At 33.1% G+C, this 19,075-nt stretch overlaps 1 protein-coding gene across 4 annotated transcripts; it reads left to right on the top strand.

Annotated features, from left to right (window-relative positions):
• The first annotated feature begins 252 nt into the window (after window positions 1–252).
• On the top strand, window positions 253–18,559 carry LOC141720942 (uncharacterized). 4 transcript variants are annotated; one of them, XM_074523647.1, is made up of 22 exons: window positions 253–348; window positions 476–748; window positions 5,358–5,420; window positions 6,520–6,869; window positions 6,961–7,042; window positions 7,152–7,229; window positions 7,311–7,370; window positions 7,608–7,712; window positions 8,131–8,241; window positions 8,476–8,517; window positions 8,608–8,700; window positions 8,785–8,966; window positions 10,457–10,734; window positions 10,821–10,936; window positions 11,033–11,075; window positions 11,152–11,243; window positions 11,684–11,732; window positions 12,635–12,705; window positions 12,813–12,932; window positions 13,365–13,462; window positions 15,969–16,014; window positions 18,170–18,559. In XM_074523647.1, the coding sequence occupies exons 2-22, from the start codon at window positions 611–613 to the stop codon at window positions 18,218–18,220; spliced, it is 2,268 nt and encodes a 755-aa protein (XP_074379748.1). In that variant the 5' UTR covers window positions 253–348; window positions 476–610; the 3' UTR covers window positions 18,221–18,559. The 4 variants fall into 4 exon arrangements, with proteins under 4 accessions (XP_074379748.1, XP_074379746.1, XP_074379749.1 ...); XM_074523645.1 differs by having other exon boundaries at window positions 10,815–10,936; XM_074523646.1 differs by having other exon boundaries at window positions 269–348; window positions 538–748; window positions 10,815–10,936.
• Window positions 18,560–19,075: the final 516 nt, after the last annotated feature.

Below are 19,075 nucleotides of genomic sequence, written 5' to 3'. Positions count from 1 at the left end.
TTAGGTTTGTGAAACGGTTCACGAAAAAGGTCGCACATTCCGTGACACGATAAAATTATTATATAACTGATCGTGTAGTGTCCACCCCAATTTTCATTATATTTTGTTGAACGATTTAAGTGTTCAATAAAATTTAAGGCTTTTATGGCAAAAAAGCTAATTAATATCTAACTAATTTTTCAAAATATTTTTACTAATTTTACTAAAAAATTAAAAATAAAAAGTCAATATAGAAACTTTGTTGTAAATGCCTAATTTTCCAAAAGGGAAGACTAAGCAATCAACTCAGCACACCAACAAGACCCAAAGCTCTCAAACACACGGGGATTCTGGTCGGACACACAACGGGTATATATATATATTCATTTCTATCTATATTTCCTCCTTACAGATTCACTTTAATTCATCACTTTCCTTTTATTTTCACTCCTTTTCATCAATTTTCCAGTAATTATTTCTTAATTTTCTTTTCTAGGGTTTTTTTCTGACTTGAACACAATTTTGATTGCTTTAATTCGTCGTATACAAATTCGCCAGTTGTGTATACCGAGTCAACTCGGTCGAGTTTGAAGTGATTTGCGGAAAAATTATGTGTAGAAATTAGTGAGAAATGAAGAATGGAGGAAGTGATTTGGCTCATCAGTTTGCGGGATTGGGGATTAATGGCGTAAACAACAACGATAGTAGTGATGCATTGTTTCAGGTTATGAAAGCAGTTGAAGCTGCTGAGGCTACTATTAAACAACAGGTACTAGCTGCCCTTTTTATGTTTTCGAGGATCGTGTTATTTTTGTTTTCTGAATTTGGTTTGTAGTTGTTAAAATTTGGAAATTAGTAGAATTTGTGTGTATTGGTACTTTGCGGAATGCTAGCTGAGTAAGAATCATGTGTACTATTGAATATGATTGAAATTAATTTGGAATTTTAATTATACAATAGGCATGAATCTATATATTGATCGAATATATATTTTATCGGGATCAGATAATTGAAGAGACATATAGTGTTTATTTGAGCTTTACTTATGGAAAAAGGAAATAAATAATTTCGCGGTGTTTAGCCTAGCGGATACCCCTCTTGTACTCTCATCTTGGTAATAAGAGCAGGTGATAGTCGAAAGCTCAAGTTTTGGGGCAGGCATTGGTATAAGTTTTAAACCATCTGGTTGACCATATTAAAAAGATAAAAAAAAAGGTTTTTTTTGCTTTAATATGCGGATCACAAGAATTTAGGAGGTTATAAAATTAAAAAATTAAAGATGATTTTGAGGAGATTGTTCAAGTAAAGTCCACAACACCTAGGATTTATAAGTGCATGCAAGAGATTTCTATGGATTGCACTCAATTGAAAAGATGAAAATAGTCAATAAGTTGTACCAACTTTGTTCAGTATGTGAGGTGTACAATACATATGTAAGACTCGCAGCCCATTACTACCATTACACAATACGTTTATATTCTTTTAATTAAAAATTATAGAACATGAGAACCATGTAAGAACAAAATCGAGTTAACTTGCACACTGTTTATTAATTTTCTTTGCACCTATTTGAAAGTATTAATTTAGGACTCGATATATTATCAACAAAAACCATTCCTTTCTATTGAAAGTTTTATAACATACTTGACTTACATACGAGTTCCCAAAATATGATAGAAACGTTTAACATATCGTGATGTGATTGTGTACAACTTATAGTATTTTTAAATAATAAAACAAAATTATTAATATGTAACCATTTAATCCTTGCTCTGCAGCCCATTGAAACATGCGTTGCAAGTTTGAGTATTGGTTAGAATTCAGTCAAGCTTGTAGTTGGCGTTGATAGTTATGTACTTATGTTTAGTAGATATATTTTAGCATGCGCATGTGTTGTGGAATGTGGAAGAGTGCATGACGAGTTTACAAAAGGGTCAAGCAATGGATCAGACAAATAAATTTTTACATTTGTCAATGTTTGTTGTTTTATATATTGAATTCTAATTAAGGTATGATCAGTGCATGTCCATGTGAAAAGGCGAAACCCCGTCAATAATTTTGTAGATTTCTTATAAGTAACCACCATGTATCTAATATGAAACCCAATTCATAATTTTGTAGATTCCTAATAAATACCTATCATATATTTAATTTATTAAAAAACTATTATTATTATAATATATCTAAGTTCTACAATGTTTTTATTAGATTATAGAAATTCTCAAGCAGAAATACTCTTATACATAGATAGTATTAAATACCTAACTAACGTATCTATTTACATCACCACGTCAAATTTGTAGACGAGTTAAGAACATTAACAACAAATATTCAAAAAACTTGATATTCGATAATAGAGTTGTCAAAAATAAGAATATAGGTTACCTTATATTAGGAAACAAAGATATCCACTATTTTTTTCCTTTTTTACACTGTGAACAAAATTAACCGCGATGAACAGAAATCGCGAAGAACGCGATCTAGATAAACACTGATGTTTTATATTACCCGAAGAGTTAATTTTTTAACAGAACTTCCAACAAATTATAAGACTGATAGCAGAAACCTGATTCGTGACACCAATTTTATGCAAGAATAAAATACTAACAGATGAGAAGAATGGTATATTAAAACTATAAACAAATAGGCTTGGGTGGATTAACTACAATAAATCTTCTATCCAAGGATTTCGAACTACAAAAGAGATCCATGAATTATAATTAAATTAAATAGTTAATGGTCGATTTTATTAGTCTTCTTCAGTGTGGGGATTACAGTACTTGAATAAATCTCATAATTCTTAATAAATTTGTGCAGAGAACTAAGGCCCAAATACTTTTGAGTTTATTTCAAGAACTTAATTTAATTATAATCTCCTAACTTAATTTATATGTATGAGATTGGGACAAACAATTGATGACATAAATTCACGAAAGGCAATGGTAGATGTTGTTCGTAAACTTGTGTTAGGAAGTCCGTTTAACATCTACTAAGCAAAGGCTTATTAGAATTATCAAGTCAAACCCTTCAGCTTCTCACGTAGTGGAAGAGCTATAATATTAATTTGAGAAGAAACAAGTTCTTCATCGTTTAAGTTTGATCGATAAATCCACGTTGGGGATACCAAAATTCTAAGCATGTGTGTAAGTATTCTTAGTTTATTTATCTTTCACAATATGCGGCTTCACAGGTTTTCTCATCTCGATGTGCTATGGTCTTCTTCTGTTCGTCATATAATCGTTCATGTTCCTTCTTTAAATCGTCATTCTATTAGTTGCAGCTCAATAATGAGATTACTATCCATGAAGTTAGCAAGATTTTACCTCAGTTTCTAAGTGAGAAGACACTATGTGAGCTTTAATTTGCCAATGACCAAGGGCTTGATCAGCATTAAAAAAAAATTGTTGACTAAAGGCTTCATGTTGGGGTGGGAGAGTGGTTGGATTTTGTGGTTCCGATACAAATTGGATGCATGACGAGCATGAAATATGTTAGAAACAAGAATAAGGCCTATTTTCTATAAAGAATACTTAAAAGCGTAACTATCACGGTCATAGTTACTAGATGCGCAACGCACATCGAAGCGCAAACATATGCAGAATACTTAAAATCTCTCTCTCTCTCTCTCTATATATATATATATAATTATATATATATATATATATTTTTATAGGATTCTAAAATATAGTAACAATTAAATCATAAAACGTAGATGCTAAAACATGATAAGATTGACAAACAGTTAAAATGTATGCATACTATGTAGATGCTAAAACATGATAAGATTGACAAACATAGTAACAATTATATTATAAAACGAGTCACATTAAAGTTTAGTAACTATAAAGAGTTGTAAGGAATAAGGAGATAAACTAGCGACATAAGTGATTTATTTGTAAGATAATAAATCATCTTCTTATTACGGGTTCTCAAAATATTTATCAAGATTATTGTAATGATCCTCCAAACCCTCAATGTCTTCGTTGGGTTTCTCCACATATAGTAAGCGCCTTTTAGGGTATGACTAATCCAAAGACACAACTCCTTTATTGCTGACATTTGATGATCCATGTGATTGTGACATTTGAGGATCCTTGGACACTTATTCTATTCTAATCTTTTGTGTTTTTATCGTACTCCATCTCATACTTCTTGTAACAAATACCTATTAGCCTATTATAAGAAGTATAGAAAAGATAGTTCTGCATAAGATTTTCGAATTCTGGAATGAAAGTATTTTTAACTCTAGTGCTGAATAAGAAAATTTCGATAAGATGATGCACAACTATCTTTTTTATACGTCTTTAAATGTGTGCAAAACTCAAGGTAACAATGTATGAAATGGATGCCTTTGGAGTTTATTTTGGAAAGTCTAGATATATTCTGGGTCTTAAAACTGCTAAATCTGATTTTGATGACCATTCCTATTATACTCTTCAGGTTTTTTTATTTTTAAAAAATGCCAGTTTTCAATTTAGTGCTTCGTTTATTTTAGTGAGCTTTCGGATTGCACCTCACCTCACACTTAAGTGCTTGATGCGCTCACTTAAGCTTAGTCGCATTGTTTCACCTACATGATGCGAAGAAGCCTCGGTTTGCTTCTCGCATATGTTTACAGTGCGCTTTTAAATACTATGCCAATGCACATTTTCATAGACATTTTCCTAAACGCTATGAAAATTTGAGATCTACTTTATCATTTACTGCTACGCATCAAGAGAGTATATTCTATCTTGCTCGTTATTCACTATAACCACTGAACTTTCTTCTACATAGTTGATTAATTGACAACCATAAAAAAAATCATACTGTCAAAGTATAGTAGGCACCCCATTATCTCAGGATGTCTTGTGTTGGCACCTCACAGTTAAAGTAGACCAATGCAAACAAACCCATGAACTTTGGGGTCAACAGTTTCTTAGGCTGTGGAAGCCCAGTAGTTAGTAGCCATGCCAATATTTTGAAATAATTAATATTTCTGAAATATCATTGCTATCTTATATGATTCTTGTTGTAAGTTTATCATCATCTTACAGGATAAGATTAGGTCATACTTATCACTAACATTTCTTGTTGTTAATAAATCATCATGTTACCTGACAAGTTCAGGTCATACTTACCATTAAGATTTTGGTTCAAGTTGTATTTATGGCTAATAAACACACATTTTATCTTGTTATGGAGATCATTCAGAGTTACAATTAGATTGAATTTATCTGCAGTTGTGAGGAGAGAATTTTAACGACAATATCCGGTAGTCTCACCATCACCCAAACTATTGGATAAGGAGAGAAAATGGCGTTTATAGACCAATGCGCTCTTGTTTTAATAATCTACTGCTTTAGTTTGCTTATGCTATATTTTATGTCTTTTAACAGGTGGAAGAGAACAATCGCTTGAAGTCTGAACTTCTGAGAAAGCATCATGAAATTGAAAAATATGTATGTGAGATGATATACTGGTATTTCTTAGGAGACTACTATTTTTACTCACTCTGGTTCCCTTCCGTTTTCTTTTTGTATTATTTGCATTTTCTTTTCTATTCATTAGATGTAGTGGAAATAAATGTTTTTACATGTAAAATGCCATATGAAATAATCGTTTGTCAAAAGATTTGTTGTGCTTAACTTGGTTCAAAAATTCTTTTTTATACGCAAGGTTGTATAGTAAGTCAGTAGTCTAGTTTCTTTGGCCGTAAAATGAAGGCGAATAAAGGGATATAGAAAATAATGATGGCTGATTTTGGTCTTTGACATAGACAAAGGTCTTGTGGATACTGACAGGAGATTTGTGCTTAAAATCAGGTCAAAGCTACTATCGAAACAAATTAAATTTTTAAAAAAATAAAGTCAACGAGGTTATATATCTAATATTTTTATGTTAGTCTCTGTTATTATTTACCCTGGCTCTTTAATTTGACTTGAGTATGTGTCGGACACTTGATACTCAAAAATAGGCGTTGCATGGTTTTAAGTATCGGCATCATGATCGACATTATTTCATTTGTCATAGCGCAGGAAGATGGGTGATAGTCATAAGATGTATACAGTGGAGATGATGGAGGTTGCACTCTATCTGTGTTTCTGTTCAAGAAGCTCCCTGATAAAGCTAATGTTTAATATAATTCTTTTGCTCAGCTTGCTCTGCCAGTTCATTCTCTGCCACTTGAATTTAAACCACATATGCATAGTGTAAGCTTTTGATGTATAAGAGTTGAGAGCATTTATAAGGGTTCTGAATAACCTTATATAGAATCCAGTGTTAAACTGCTGCAACTAGTTGTAGTCGGTCGCTAAAATATTTAGTGATATTAGGGATCAGCAGTGTATGTAGCTTCAGCTTTAATCCATGTTTGCAAGTTGAAAATAGTCACTAGTCTTCTATTTATATTTATGAGAATTACAGTCGGATTCTGTATTTTTTATTATTCTCCTTGTGCTTGTGCATCTCTTTGCTGTAGTATCCTCCTTTTAATTTGTACTATTTATATGCTTTAATAAATAACCTTCATTTTAGATATTTTTCTTTAATATGGTGCAGAAAATGGATGGTTGGACATCTCAAAACCCTCATTTAGTTGATAACTGGGATGGCCGTGCCCATGGATCTCCAGGAATTGACCGATCAAATTATCATTCGGCAAATTCACCAGGTGGAGACAGTAGCCTGAATAACTCTTCTGCACATGGTCCATCCGGTACGTTAGGTCTAAGGAAAGAAGTAACTCGCGACATCATCAATTCTGTGATACAAGACTATGGAGAAACCCGCTTTGAGAGCAGCAAGATCAGTGAAGCTCCAAATACATTTCCTTCCGGTCAGACAGAATTACACAATGGTGCCATCTCTCAGCGTTCTTCTCCATCTACAACTTCATTTTCTTCTAGAAGGTATTTGATAGCTATCTCAAGCAGTGTTATGACACATTTGAGAATGAATTCAGTGATAGACAGTTACAGCAATGACATTTTCATAATTTAGGTATCAATTGGAGGGAGAGTATGATCGTCGTGGACTGATGACAATGGCTGATATAGGTGATCCTGGAAGCTCACTTAAGCAGGTGCTTTCCTATATTTTAAACAAATTTATTGAGTAAATCTTGTCTTTTGCACTGGATGCTAGATCTCACATGATATTTTCACTCCCTCACTTTTTAAGTAATTTTTTAGGAATTAATTGTTAAGGCTCGAGAAAATGATGCTGAGATTTCGCAGTTACGGAAACATCTTGCTGAATATTCAGTGAAGGTTAGTAGTTGTAATCAGTGTTTGTAGTTTGTACTATAGTTTATTACTTTAATTTCTCATATTTTTTGTTTTTTTGTTCAGGAAGTACAACAACGTAATGAGAATAATGTTTTGGAGAAACGTATTGCTTACATGCGTATGGTAAGGAACTAAACTCTCCTTTTTTACTCTTTGTTCACCTTGCTTTTCTCTCTTTGTGCGGGCACGCACAATCACACACACACACACATACATGTAAACCATCCCTCTGTCTAAAAGTTTTACCTGATTGCTTGCGTAAACTCTCTTTTCTCAAACACTTTGTTTATTTGTCCTCTTTTTCATGTGACATTAGGTTTTGACGGCAAATATTACCCTAATATTTTTTTTTGGGTATAGGCATTTGATCAACAACAGCTAGAACTCGTTGATGCTGCGTCTAAAGCAATCTCTTATAGACAAGACATAGTTGAGGAAAATATACGTCTTTCGTATGCATTGCAGGTTTTCAATATTTTCAAACTTTGATTGTCTTCTTCTAGTGGTCAATCTTTTTAGTCTGAAGCAAGTGTCCCATTTCAGTGTCTGACACAGAAAAAGAGTTCTGCTATCATGTTTCTGGTTGACATGGTTGCGTCAGCCAAAACCGAAGATTCGAAGTAACATAGCATGTCTAGGAGTAGAAGGCAAATGAAATTTTGTTTCTTGTACATAATATCTTGGTTTGAAATTTAGATATGTTGTAAATTTATCAAAAATTTATAGGAATCACAACATATATTTTGTCAAGAGTTTCTCCAAGTTGCTTACGTAATTAATTCAAATAGATAGTTTCTTTCCAGGTTCTAAAGAAACCTGCTAGTATTTTCTCCGTCAAAGGTATTTAGTTTCTTTTGTTACTGTTTTTTCTAATAAAAAACAGGAAGCTCAGCAAGAGAGATCAACATTTGTATCCTCTTTAGTGCCTGTTATTGCAGAATATTTCTCTCCGCCATCAGTAGCTGATGCTCAGTCCATTGTTAGTAATCTTAAGGTAAGGTGGTTTTATTTCTTCTTTTGATAATGTAGAGCAAAAACTTTTCTCGTTTGAGGCTTTGAGCACAGCTGCATTCTGAGACTTTTCCCTTTTTTAAAATATAATTGCAAAATTAAGTGTAAATGATGTGCTGCTTTTAGGTATGCCTTCCCAGGGGCTGACCTCTGGGTTGCGGCCGCCAGATGTGCCCCTTGTTGGAGTAGAGACTTATCTTGATTCTCGTCTTTGCAGGTTATTTTTAAACATTTACAAGAGCAACTAATTATTACTGAGGTATGGGTAGCTGTTATGTCAGTTATAAATTACTAATTTAAAAGCCATGACTACTTGGCCTGACAAGTTGGTCATTTTCAAATATGACAGTCAAAGCTAAAGGAGTCTCAGTATCAAATTGCACCATGGCGTTCTGATACAAACTTGACAAGCTTTGTTCAGTCACCATCTCATTCCCTTCTGGTAGGATTGACAATGTCTATATGTTCACGTCTCTAGTTTTCTTGTTTAATATGCACTTTGTGATCTACTTTGTTTCTCTGACAGCAAAATGAGCTTGACATGATGCCCCAGCCAGTGTATTCTAAAGAAGAGCTAGCAATGCCATCTGGCCCTTTGAAAGATAGAGATTGGGATATATTGGGAGATCAGCAGAGCATCTTAGATGGTGGTGTTGCAAAGAATTTAGAGACAGATGATTTCGGGAGATATTCAGCTCTTTCAAGCAGGTGAGCCGAGTCAAAATGGAGACTGCTAATTGTGAACTGTTATTACAGTCGCAATCATCAACATCTGTTGGTGGGTTCTGGTTTCATTGAAACTCCCGTTTACCATGTCTAATATGTAATCTCCATAATATTGTTTCGCTGTATCCCGACATGAGGTAGATAACCTTTACTAAGCTCTTAAGAGTGTACTCGCGAAGATCTTATTTAATCGTATATATGTATGTCCCGAACCCTTGGTCATAACATGGTCATAACATTTTAAAATAGCAGTAGCATAATGATGAATTGGGAAACTATTTGGTACTTAATAATTAAATCTATTTCATGGACAAGTGCAGACAGGTTCAACTTCAACCTCCTTCACATCCTGTTCATACTATATATCCGTTTGAAGTTGGCACTTTTGAATTTATACTTTTGCTTAGGTTTGTTTCATTTAGACCTTATAAGCTACCCGCGTGATATGAAGGATATATTGTTGTTACTTCAGAGTAACATTTCTTTGTGCAATTTGTTATTCCCTTCCTCCACTCAATTCTACTCTCTGGGGGTTGTTTTCTCTAGCATAATTTCCAACTATTATATCCTGTTGGGAATGATCTTTCCATGTCTTGAACAACTACTATAAAATCAAACGCTATAGGAAGTCTAGAATGTTCTCCTATATGCTACTCTCGTTTTCTTCTAACTCTGTGTAGTAATTCAGATTTCTGAAATCTTGTTTGCCAATTCTTTCTTCGTACTCTCTCAGTAACCATCTTCAAATTAGCTGGCCTCTTTTAGTGATAATGCTAATGCTCCAAAGGTTAAAGTTTTTGGTCGGTCTTTGCTCTGGAGATAATTTGCAGTCGAGTGCAATGGAACAACTGCATCTTTTGACTTTGTGTATCACTGATTTATTTCTTGGAGTTGTGGTGTTCATTAACCAGGGGTGGGTTATGCGATGAGACCTAGATCTTCCCTAGGATGAATGTTTTTCTAGAGTGATTTTCGTATATATCTTCCCTAGCATTACAATTAATTGTTAGGTAGTTGACTGGAGGCCACATTTTACCATTGCTGCCTCTTTAACTGTTTGTTGTGCAGGTTAGGTGTGTTACAGTGCTTCTATGTTATCTGCCCCGTAGATTCTTGCAGTGGGGATATGACTTTGTTTTCTTACAGGGTCCTTGTCTATAATTTATTTCTTAAAAATTGAGAAATATTCGTGGTGAGATTATAGCCCTTTTTGTGCCTGAGACGTGACACTAACAGCAACCTTATTGTTCATTTGCAAAATTCCTGAACTGTGTTTTTTATGTGGTTGGAAAGTTTTACCACCTTTTTTTTTGGGGGGGGGGGAGGGTTATATTGTAAGGTTTTACTTGCATTAAAGACAGAAGAGTTTTTATTTTCGAATTTATGTAAATTTTTGTGAGATAGCTTTTCTGTCTATGATTGTTCGGATTTTGTTTAATTAGACTCTGAATTCATTCTTTTTCTCCTTTCAGGAATCCTGCATCCCAAGTTGTACCTGAACAGCTTACGGTCAGCCCGAGTGATTCACTTCCTCGTAACAGTGAAATAACCTTAAATAAACAAGTTAAGTTTAGTGATACTGTTAGTAGCATAGAGATGGATGACCCAGACATGGATGGGCAACAAATTGGAGATCCTTCAGCTAATTGGAGTTCTAGAAACTCGCCTTATACAGCAGATGATCACATTACCTCATATTCTCCTTATCTACCTCCAGTTCTTGAGGAGCCTTCTTCCTCCTTCTCTGAAGGTGACAATTCTACTCTTAGTACTATACTATGCTTTAAGCGCTGCTCTTCACTTTATAACCTGAATTCTTGCAATTTTTAGCTGCAGATGACGACCCATTACCCGCAGTAGAGGGCCTCCAAATTTCTGGGGAACCTTATCCAGGCCAAGAGCTCCAAGCAAGTGGATACTCAATAAATGGAACCACAAGTTGTAATTTTGAGGTGCTTGTTATCATTAGAGATTTCATTATTTTATTGCTGTAATTTCTAAGTTAGTAATGACATTTCCTTAAATATATGTTTTTTGTGAGCTTGTAGTGGGTGCGCCATTTAGAAGACGGATCTGTTAATTATATTGATGGTACTGTTTTGTCCTTTTAATTGTCTTACGTTCTTTTGTAACATGCTTTTTTATCTTACAGAGTTCCTTATTGCAGGGGCAAAACAACCAAATTACCTTGTTAACGCAGATGATGTGGATAATTATCTTGCCATTGAAGTCCAACCCATGGATGATAGGAAGCGAAAGGTACTAGATAAAAAAGAAACAAAGTTTGCAAATCTAGCAATACATATATTTATCGAAGTGATCGAGTTCTATACATTTATACAAAAATATCCTTATTTTCCCAAGGTTTCGATAAACTATTACCATGATTTGAAAAGTCTAAATTGAAATAATATCACATTATTTAGATAATCAGCACTCTTTAAGTTAAATTTATGAAAAAGAGGATGTTGGGATGAAGCTGAAAAATCTGGGTAGAGTCTCTTATGAGGAAAAGGAAACTATCTTCTTTGGTCGGCTTCTTCTGTTCCTGTCCACGTGGGTTATTGTTCTATGATTTTTCAGTTGTACTATTGTCATAACTATATGGTTTCTTTTTCTATCCCATAATTGTACTAACTAATTATATTAGTCAGGCTCTTTTACAGTTCTAAGATAGCTTATTCCTTTCATATTTGCAGGGTGAGCTTGTTAAGGTTTTCGCCAATGAGAACAGAAAGATTGCATGTGGTAATCCTACTATCTAAGATATTTATACATCATTTAAGATTTAGCAAATAAAAAGTAAACTGGGTAAACTTATATTTGTAGTGGATCTATGAAATTGCTCTTGCATGAATTTGCAAATTATTTGGTTTTTTCTTTTGCCAAGGCCAGCATTTCCTTCAATTAAAGGGTAAAATGGAAGATATATCTTGTAGAATTCAATTTATTCGTTGACGTGATTTCATGAGTTTGGAAGTTGGACTCGTGGATAATTTCAACAAGTGAAATATTATGTGTGTAAATTAAGTGCATTGTCAGGAGAACATTATATACTGGTGACCTTGTGAATTCTTGTAATCCTGGGTCTGCCTCACAGGGATACTATAGTCATTCTGTGAAATACGATGATATTTTATTTTATCTACAATTCTATGGAACTTTAAGGTCTCTTGCTTCTTTACTTTATGTACAAAGGTGATGGATGTTATTGTGTCCTACATATTATTATGCAATTAGTTGTATGCTTTAAATTTGTTATGGATGACCTTCTAGACACTTATGCTACATATATTAAGATGCTTATGCGTGGATTTGAGTAGCAAGATTTTTCGCTTAATTGGGGAGATTTATGCACTGAATACGACCTACATGCCACTTAGATTGTTAAAAATAATATCTAACGTGTGCCCCTTGCCTTTAAGTTACAATATTGGCTTGAAGCCTTTTTATTTATTTTGTCTGTGTGTAGTGCTTGTTCTTCAGTTGTCCTACATCATTCAAAATGTGTTTTTCATTTTCTAGAATTTCTAGTGACTTTAATATTTGCATCATATGACTTCATAATAAATATAGCTCTTTTATATTATATTTTGTTTCGTGTTTATATCTTACTAAATGTGTGTGCCTGATTTACCTTTTGGTTGCAGATCCTGAAATGCACAACATCATCAGGAGAAACTTACAGGCTGGCCAAGCTTCTTATAGGATATCTCAGTCGGTATGATTAATATTATCTCTGAAAATCTGTTACATCTGGTTGGTCATAAAAATACCTTTTTTTGAGGAATAAACTTATGTCTCGTAAAATTTTCTTTGCTCTAACAGGTGGGTTATCTTGATATGTGGGAACCAGCTATTTTGGTTGTCAAGAAAGAAGGATTTAATATTAAGGGTACTGGAAGCAGTACGAGTTTGGTGACAGAAAAGTTTTCATCAGCCACTAGTGTATGCTATCTTATCCTTATTGTCCTGACTCTTGAGGTTTGCTAGGCATGACAGTTAAAATAAAGGGGTGGGCAGTGTTTTATTATTATTTTCATCATCAACATGAACTAAATAGACTAATAGAGAGTTTTCTGTTATTGGAGTAGAATCTTATACATGTTAGTTTGTTAGGTAATATTGGAATGCAATTATTGTGTATATTGCTGACTATGTATTTAGTTTAGATCTGAAGTTCTGTTCAGTCTTACCAATTGAATGTATCATTTGTAACCTGAACTCTCATCAACTCCCAAGTCTAATTGGTTTTTCCTGAAATTATCATAAATTTTTAGTAGTATCAGTTGTAAAAGCATGTATGTGACTGATGTCTGCTTTTCAGTATCAAAGATAGTACTTTGAAACTTGTCTCGTAAATCATTTCCCCTGTTCCAGGTTAATGTACCATGTGGACATCCTACGGAATTTTCAATAATATCAGGTGGGGTTGAACACCTTCTGCAAGCAGAAAACAGCCCAGATGATATTGGCGGGTCAGTAGTCACATAAGCCATACAAAACTTCTAATGATTATATATAATGTATGCTGTCCCAGACATGCACATTAATGACACTTGACATTAAAGCATGCAGTGGAGGCTGACATACAACACATGTCAGACAGTCGTTATGGGAGTAGCCAAGATAATATTAGAATTTGTGCTTTTGATATTTCCTCCATTTCAAAAGTCCTTGGTTAGGTCTAAACGTCGATCAATCTTTCTTTCAAGTGTTAAAATGGTCGCCGCCAATTCAGATTTATGATATGCTTTGACTGCTTAAATCACTAAAGTGTCTGTCTAGTATGATTGTGCATTAAAAGATGTTTTTTTTTATAAATATGTCCCCTTATAAAAACTCATTTATAGATATATCCCAATTATATTTACATTTATAAATATATCCTATATTCAATTTTTTTTATAATTTTAGTAGCCTAACCGTAGTTAAGTACGTAACTTTATATTTCCAAATGACATATATAACCTTATGAAAATTTTGCACTTCTGTTATAAATCCCGGACATTACTAGTACTTTGTATGAGCTACTTCAGAGTCATACTCATAAAGTATGCATATGCATTATCAGAGTTATCCACACTGATTCTCTAAATAAAAAATATTACTAACACACAGAAAAAAGAGAATAGGAGAGAGATATAAACACTTGTTTTAACCATGTAGGAAGTGCATAAATCCCCGTGATAGATTCTTGTAGTGTCATTGATACGGCAATCAATGAGGTTGCTAACTTGCTGCTGCTGGGTTTGGGATAGTTCCCTTAGCCTGGACTCGTTAGCTACCATTTTTTATTTTTATGTACACTAAGAAAAATGTGTTCCTTCTGTCCCACTAGATTTTTTTACATACTTTTGTTTCATGCTTTACTCGCATTTTAAGGCTATTATAAAATATAGTTTTATAATTTTTTTAAAATTTTCTTTTTCTATATAAAAGTTTAAATTTAAAAAAAATATTTAAAATTATTTAGGAAACCATGTTTTACGGGAGTCTTAAAATGTGTGCCGATCCCCCGTCCCCCAATGTAAACTACCCAGTGGGACGGAGGGAGTAACAATTAAGAATACTATGAAATACTATGAGAAGTTCTTTCATAAAAAAAAGAATACTATGAGAACAAGTTATTTTTTTTTTTTGCAAATGACCAAGTTAACTTTTTAAATAGAGAAGTTTTAATCTGAAGGAATGTGGTAATAAGAAAATTAGTCAACCATGTACTCTCCTCGTATCTTTAAAAAAATTATATAGAATCAAAGCTTTTATGTTCAATGTTCATAATTCATTATAAGAAGTGATTTATTAAGTTGTATAATATATTAGGGGCATTTTAGTACAAAAATTATATATTAATGAGTTAATTATACATATATGTGAGTTATATATGAGTTTAAATTAACTCTAGGGCATATTTATAATTATGAAACAAAATGGGACATGTTTACAAACTAACTCATGATTTTGGGACATATTACACAAATTCCCTTTCAAGATCTCTCAGTTACGCGACTGTACTTGATATTTTTTAGAACACTTAGGAAATTGGTTTGCAGGGATTATAATCCCCAGACTATTACCTTATTTACTATAAAGTTGGACTATTATTTCATGGGACTAGATTTTGATCATATTTTTAGCTCATTATTATGGGATATAATACCTAGTGATAAACGGTTATATAATCCCATAGAAACCAACCAAAAGATGGCAAAATCTAGCTCATGTTCTATATGGAGAATTGTCCTTCAAATTTAGAATGAATAAGATATTAGTAGGGGGGTATAGTCCCTTAAAAGTTAAAAGAAACATGGCCTTAGAATAAATATAGGAAGCAATAGTTTTTTCTGCTGAAAAGATATCTTATTCCCTGTGCATTCCTCCAAAGAAACAGGCTGTGCTCTTGTTTGCGCCAGCTCTTTCCTCTGCAGTCTTCTGCATGAGCAGTGAATTCCGTTCATTCCTCTAAATTAAATTCACATTCATTCATGTAACACTACTGTGAAATAAATAACGTCTAAAAAGATTACTGGAAGACATGTCTGTGCAGCCTAGTCCACAAACCCTTATATTATTGAGTCCCCAGTTAGCTGGTTAGGCATGGTGTTTCCTTCAATTTTTGCAACATTATATATATACTCGTGTCAGAGTTCTGACTTCTCAAAACAAATGGTTTGAGAACTTCAGGATGTTTTGATCAATATGCAAAACTTGTTTCTTCTCCACGTGTATATTTTTTGTCTGTTTATGATTATGATATACCTGGCTGCTTAAGTAATATGTATCTATGTAACACATCACCTGGTCCATTATTTACTTATATATTTATTTATTTACTCTCTACACCATATTAAGGAAAGCTTAGAAAATCATCTAAATTAATTATTGGTAGAGTACCTGATTGTACATTGTCAATTTGTGAGGCAATATATTTGCATTTTTTATGTGATTTTGTATTAACTTAACTTAATGTCCTCTCTACAGTGCAAGAGACACTATTGTTCTAACACTGAGATTATTCATCGTGCGGGTAAGTCTTTGCTTGTCCAGGATATTGATTATTAGCGTTTGTGTATTAGTTGAACATATAAATAGGGTATTTCGCTGCTGCTTTCTCTATAAGCACTGTAATACTCATTGGCTCTCAATATGTCTAAAATCTTGTGTGTTTTTTTTGAGAGTTTGAATGGTGCAGTTGTAGATTGATAAATATTAGTTCCTCGTAGCAATGACTGTGTCCAGGATAATGTAATATTTCTTGATATAATTCTCTAAAGGATTGAAATTACATAAAACCGAGGCAGTATATCTTTGCATATGAAGCCCATTTTTTTCCATATTAAACAAATAGCGTTTAGACAAATCTTATCTACTACATGATGTCCTTCGCCAAAAAATATTTTGGGCGTCATTATAAGCAAAACTAAACTGATTTGAGTTGATCCAGTTTGAAACAAGAGTCGCGAAGGAAATGATTGACCGCATAAAGAAAAAATTTAATCCCATAGAAACGAACCAGAGCTCCTTTGACTTGGTTCTGTGTGCTAATATTCTAATGCTCAGAGCTCCTTTGAGCTTATCATTTATCTGTATTTATGATATAAGCTCGACTATGAGACACTCCGACTCTGATAGAGGAAAAACGATTGGCAGAGGGATTTTACTAGAAAATATAGAGTATATATAATAGGCAATATGAGCCGTAATCCATGTTGGTCAGTTCCGTTCATGGTTGCTTCTTTTTGATTTATGTTGCCGAGGTCAAATAAGAGGTCTGCATATTCTTAATTCAGCCAGTGTTGGATTCGTGTGTATGGCATGGGTTATAATTTGACTCACTTTTGAGTCTCCTGTATCTTTACTCACTTTTTTCATTAATCATAATTCTAATTCTTTTTACCTATATTCATAAAGTTACTTGTAAATGTAATTCATGTCCCTCGATGTTTCTGCTCAGGGTCTTTGGAAGTGTCATATGTTTAGTTAAGCACTCGAACCTTTCTGTTGACATGCTTAAGTGGAAGTTCAAAGATAAATTTCTCTATTTTTTCTTTAGCAAAAAATCACAGGCGTAGATCCTTGTGTTGAAACCCAGGTTTCCTCTTTAGCATTTAAGTCTGTCACTGGTCATACTTTAATGGGTTAGCATTAAAGTCCTGGTCCCACAAGTAATTAGGTAATTAGTATTCTCTTAAACAAGCATAAAAACGGTAGTTGGAAACGGATCACTTTGAATAATATAGAAGAACCTGTAATCCTGTATAGATATTTTATGCAAATATTATGTGTACATTTGTACAGTGGCAGTAGCTCTCTGCCCTTCTGAACTTTGTTACGCACTCTTATATATATAATGTATGTATATATGTACGTTCATTAATTTAATTTGACTGTAATATTTAATTTGTCAAGTTGAATATCTGGTTCCATATTTTTGTTTTTTCAGTTTCTTTTTGCAATATTCTTTACCTTTAATAATTTTACGGTGAACTAGTTGAAAAACTTACATTTATAATAATTTAAAGGTAATTTTCTGATCAATTTGGCAATTTATTAATATTTATTTGTTGGGTACATTTATATAGTTCTGAACTTGCAAGTTGATAAATGTGAACACATATTAGATTAAGTAATAAAAATTGCTATATCGTATATATATTTTTAATTTTTTATGTTTAATTTTGTCAATTGTAATTATGTTCATAACTATAATTTTTTTAAAAACAGTCAAGATTATTAGGTGTTTTTTTTTCAATTTAGTTGGATCAGTTTTAAATTCTTCTACCAACTAGTAAGTTTTTCTATTAATATATTATAAAATAATTAGATTAATCTCTGTAGTATACTTTTTTTTTAGATAATCAGTTAATTAACAATGAAGTTTAAAAAAATTTAACAATACACATCTTCGATAGGAAAATTTAGCAACTTGGTGGAGTTTTTTCAGAAGTGAAAAAGATCATGTGCATTGAAAGGCGCATCTAGATGCAGTTACATTAATTGTTTCGCATTTTGGCGTCAGTGTATGGGTTAGAACTACTTTTCCGAACGAGGAAAATTATTATAACATGACCAAGTTTGTTTTGTCATGTGATTTTCTTATTTTCTTTTGCTCTTTATGACTCTGTTCTGTTGAATTTATTGTGTCAGAAATGTATTTGACTGAGAATTGAATCTTCTTTCAGGCTGGTAACAAAAAGAAAGGAAAAAAGAAAGTTCTGTTCTTTAACAAGTGAGGCACCGCTATCTCCACCATGCAGAAGAGTAGTTGATGTATAGTGCAAGTAGAAATTGGAGAGCTCTCTTCTTTCAGCTAGTTTACAGTGAAGAATCAGCTCATTTAGTGGCAATTTTGTCGTTGTTGACATGAAAGGATTCATCGCTGTACTGTATCTGTATGTATATATTTTGCCGCATGTTTGTACCGACTCTGAATACCGATATTGGGAAAAAACTGTTAATGGCAAGTTTTGTTAGAGGGATACACACAAGTGAGAACTGCTTTTTAGATATGATTTTTTTTGCTAGGGCTTTTTAGATATGATTGAATACATAAAAAGAAGTGTCTTTTTTTTTCTTTTTGTATGTTGATATTACATTCTAAAACTGTTACAATATGTAGAGTTTCTTGAGTAGAATAATTCATGATCTGCCCAAGACCCAAGTGGAATTTAATAACATTAAACCACCAGAAGGTACTTCAGTTCAACTACATAAGATCACTAGCAATACGCATTGCAGACTTGCAGCTACAATTGACTAATTGATCGATGGGCGGTCAACGTTGCACTTGATTTAGCAAAAAACAAACCATCCAAGTATTAAAAAATGCATTTCGTTTGTTTTTATGTATCTAAGATTCTAATTGCAGCATGTTCATTAAAAAAATAGTTAATTATCCAACCTTTATTAGAGTTGAGATGAACCTGTACATCGGTACTAATGTAATGGTAGATTGGAAATTAAGATTTCTAATAACATGATTTAATTATTTATGAATTATATAAATATGTGAGTCGATGAGCTAAACAAGTTTGAGCTTATCTCGAGGCTTGAGCTCGACGAGCAAGTTCGAGCTGAACAAGCCTAAT

The sequence above is a fragment of the Apium graveolens genome, chromosome 4, assembly GCF_009905375.1.
Source record: "Apium graveolens cultivar Ventura chromosome 4, ASM990537v1, whole genome shotgun sequence".
NCBI classification, from domain to species: domain Eukaryota; kingdom Viridiplantae; phylum Streptophyta; class Magnoliopsida; order Apiales; family Apiaceae; genus Apium; species Apium graveolens.
The sequence above is the reverse complement of the archived record's forward strand: the minus strand, read 5'-3'. Positions and strand labels throughout refer to the sequence as shown.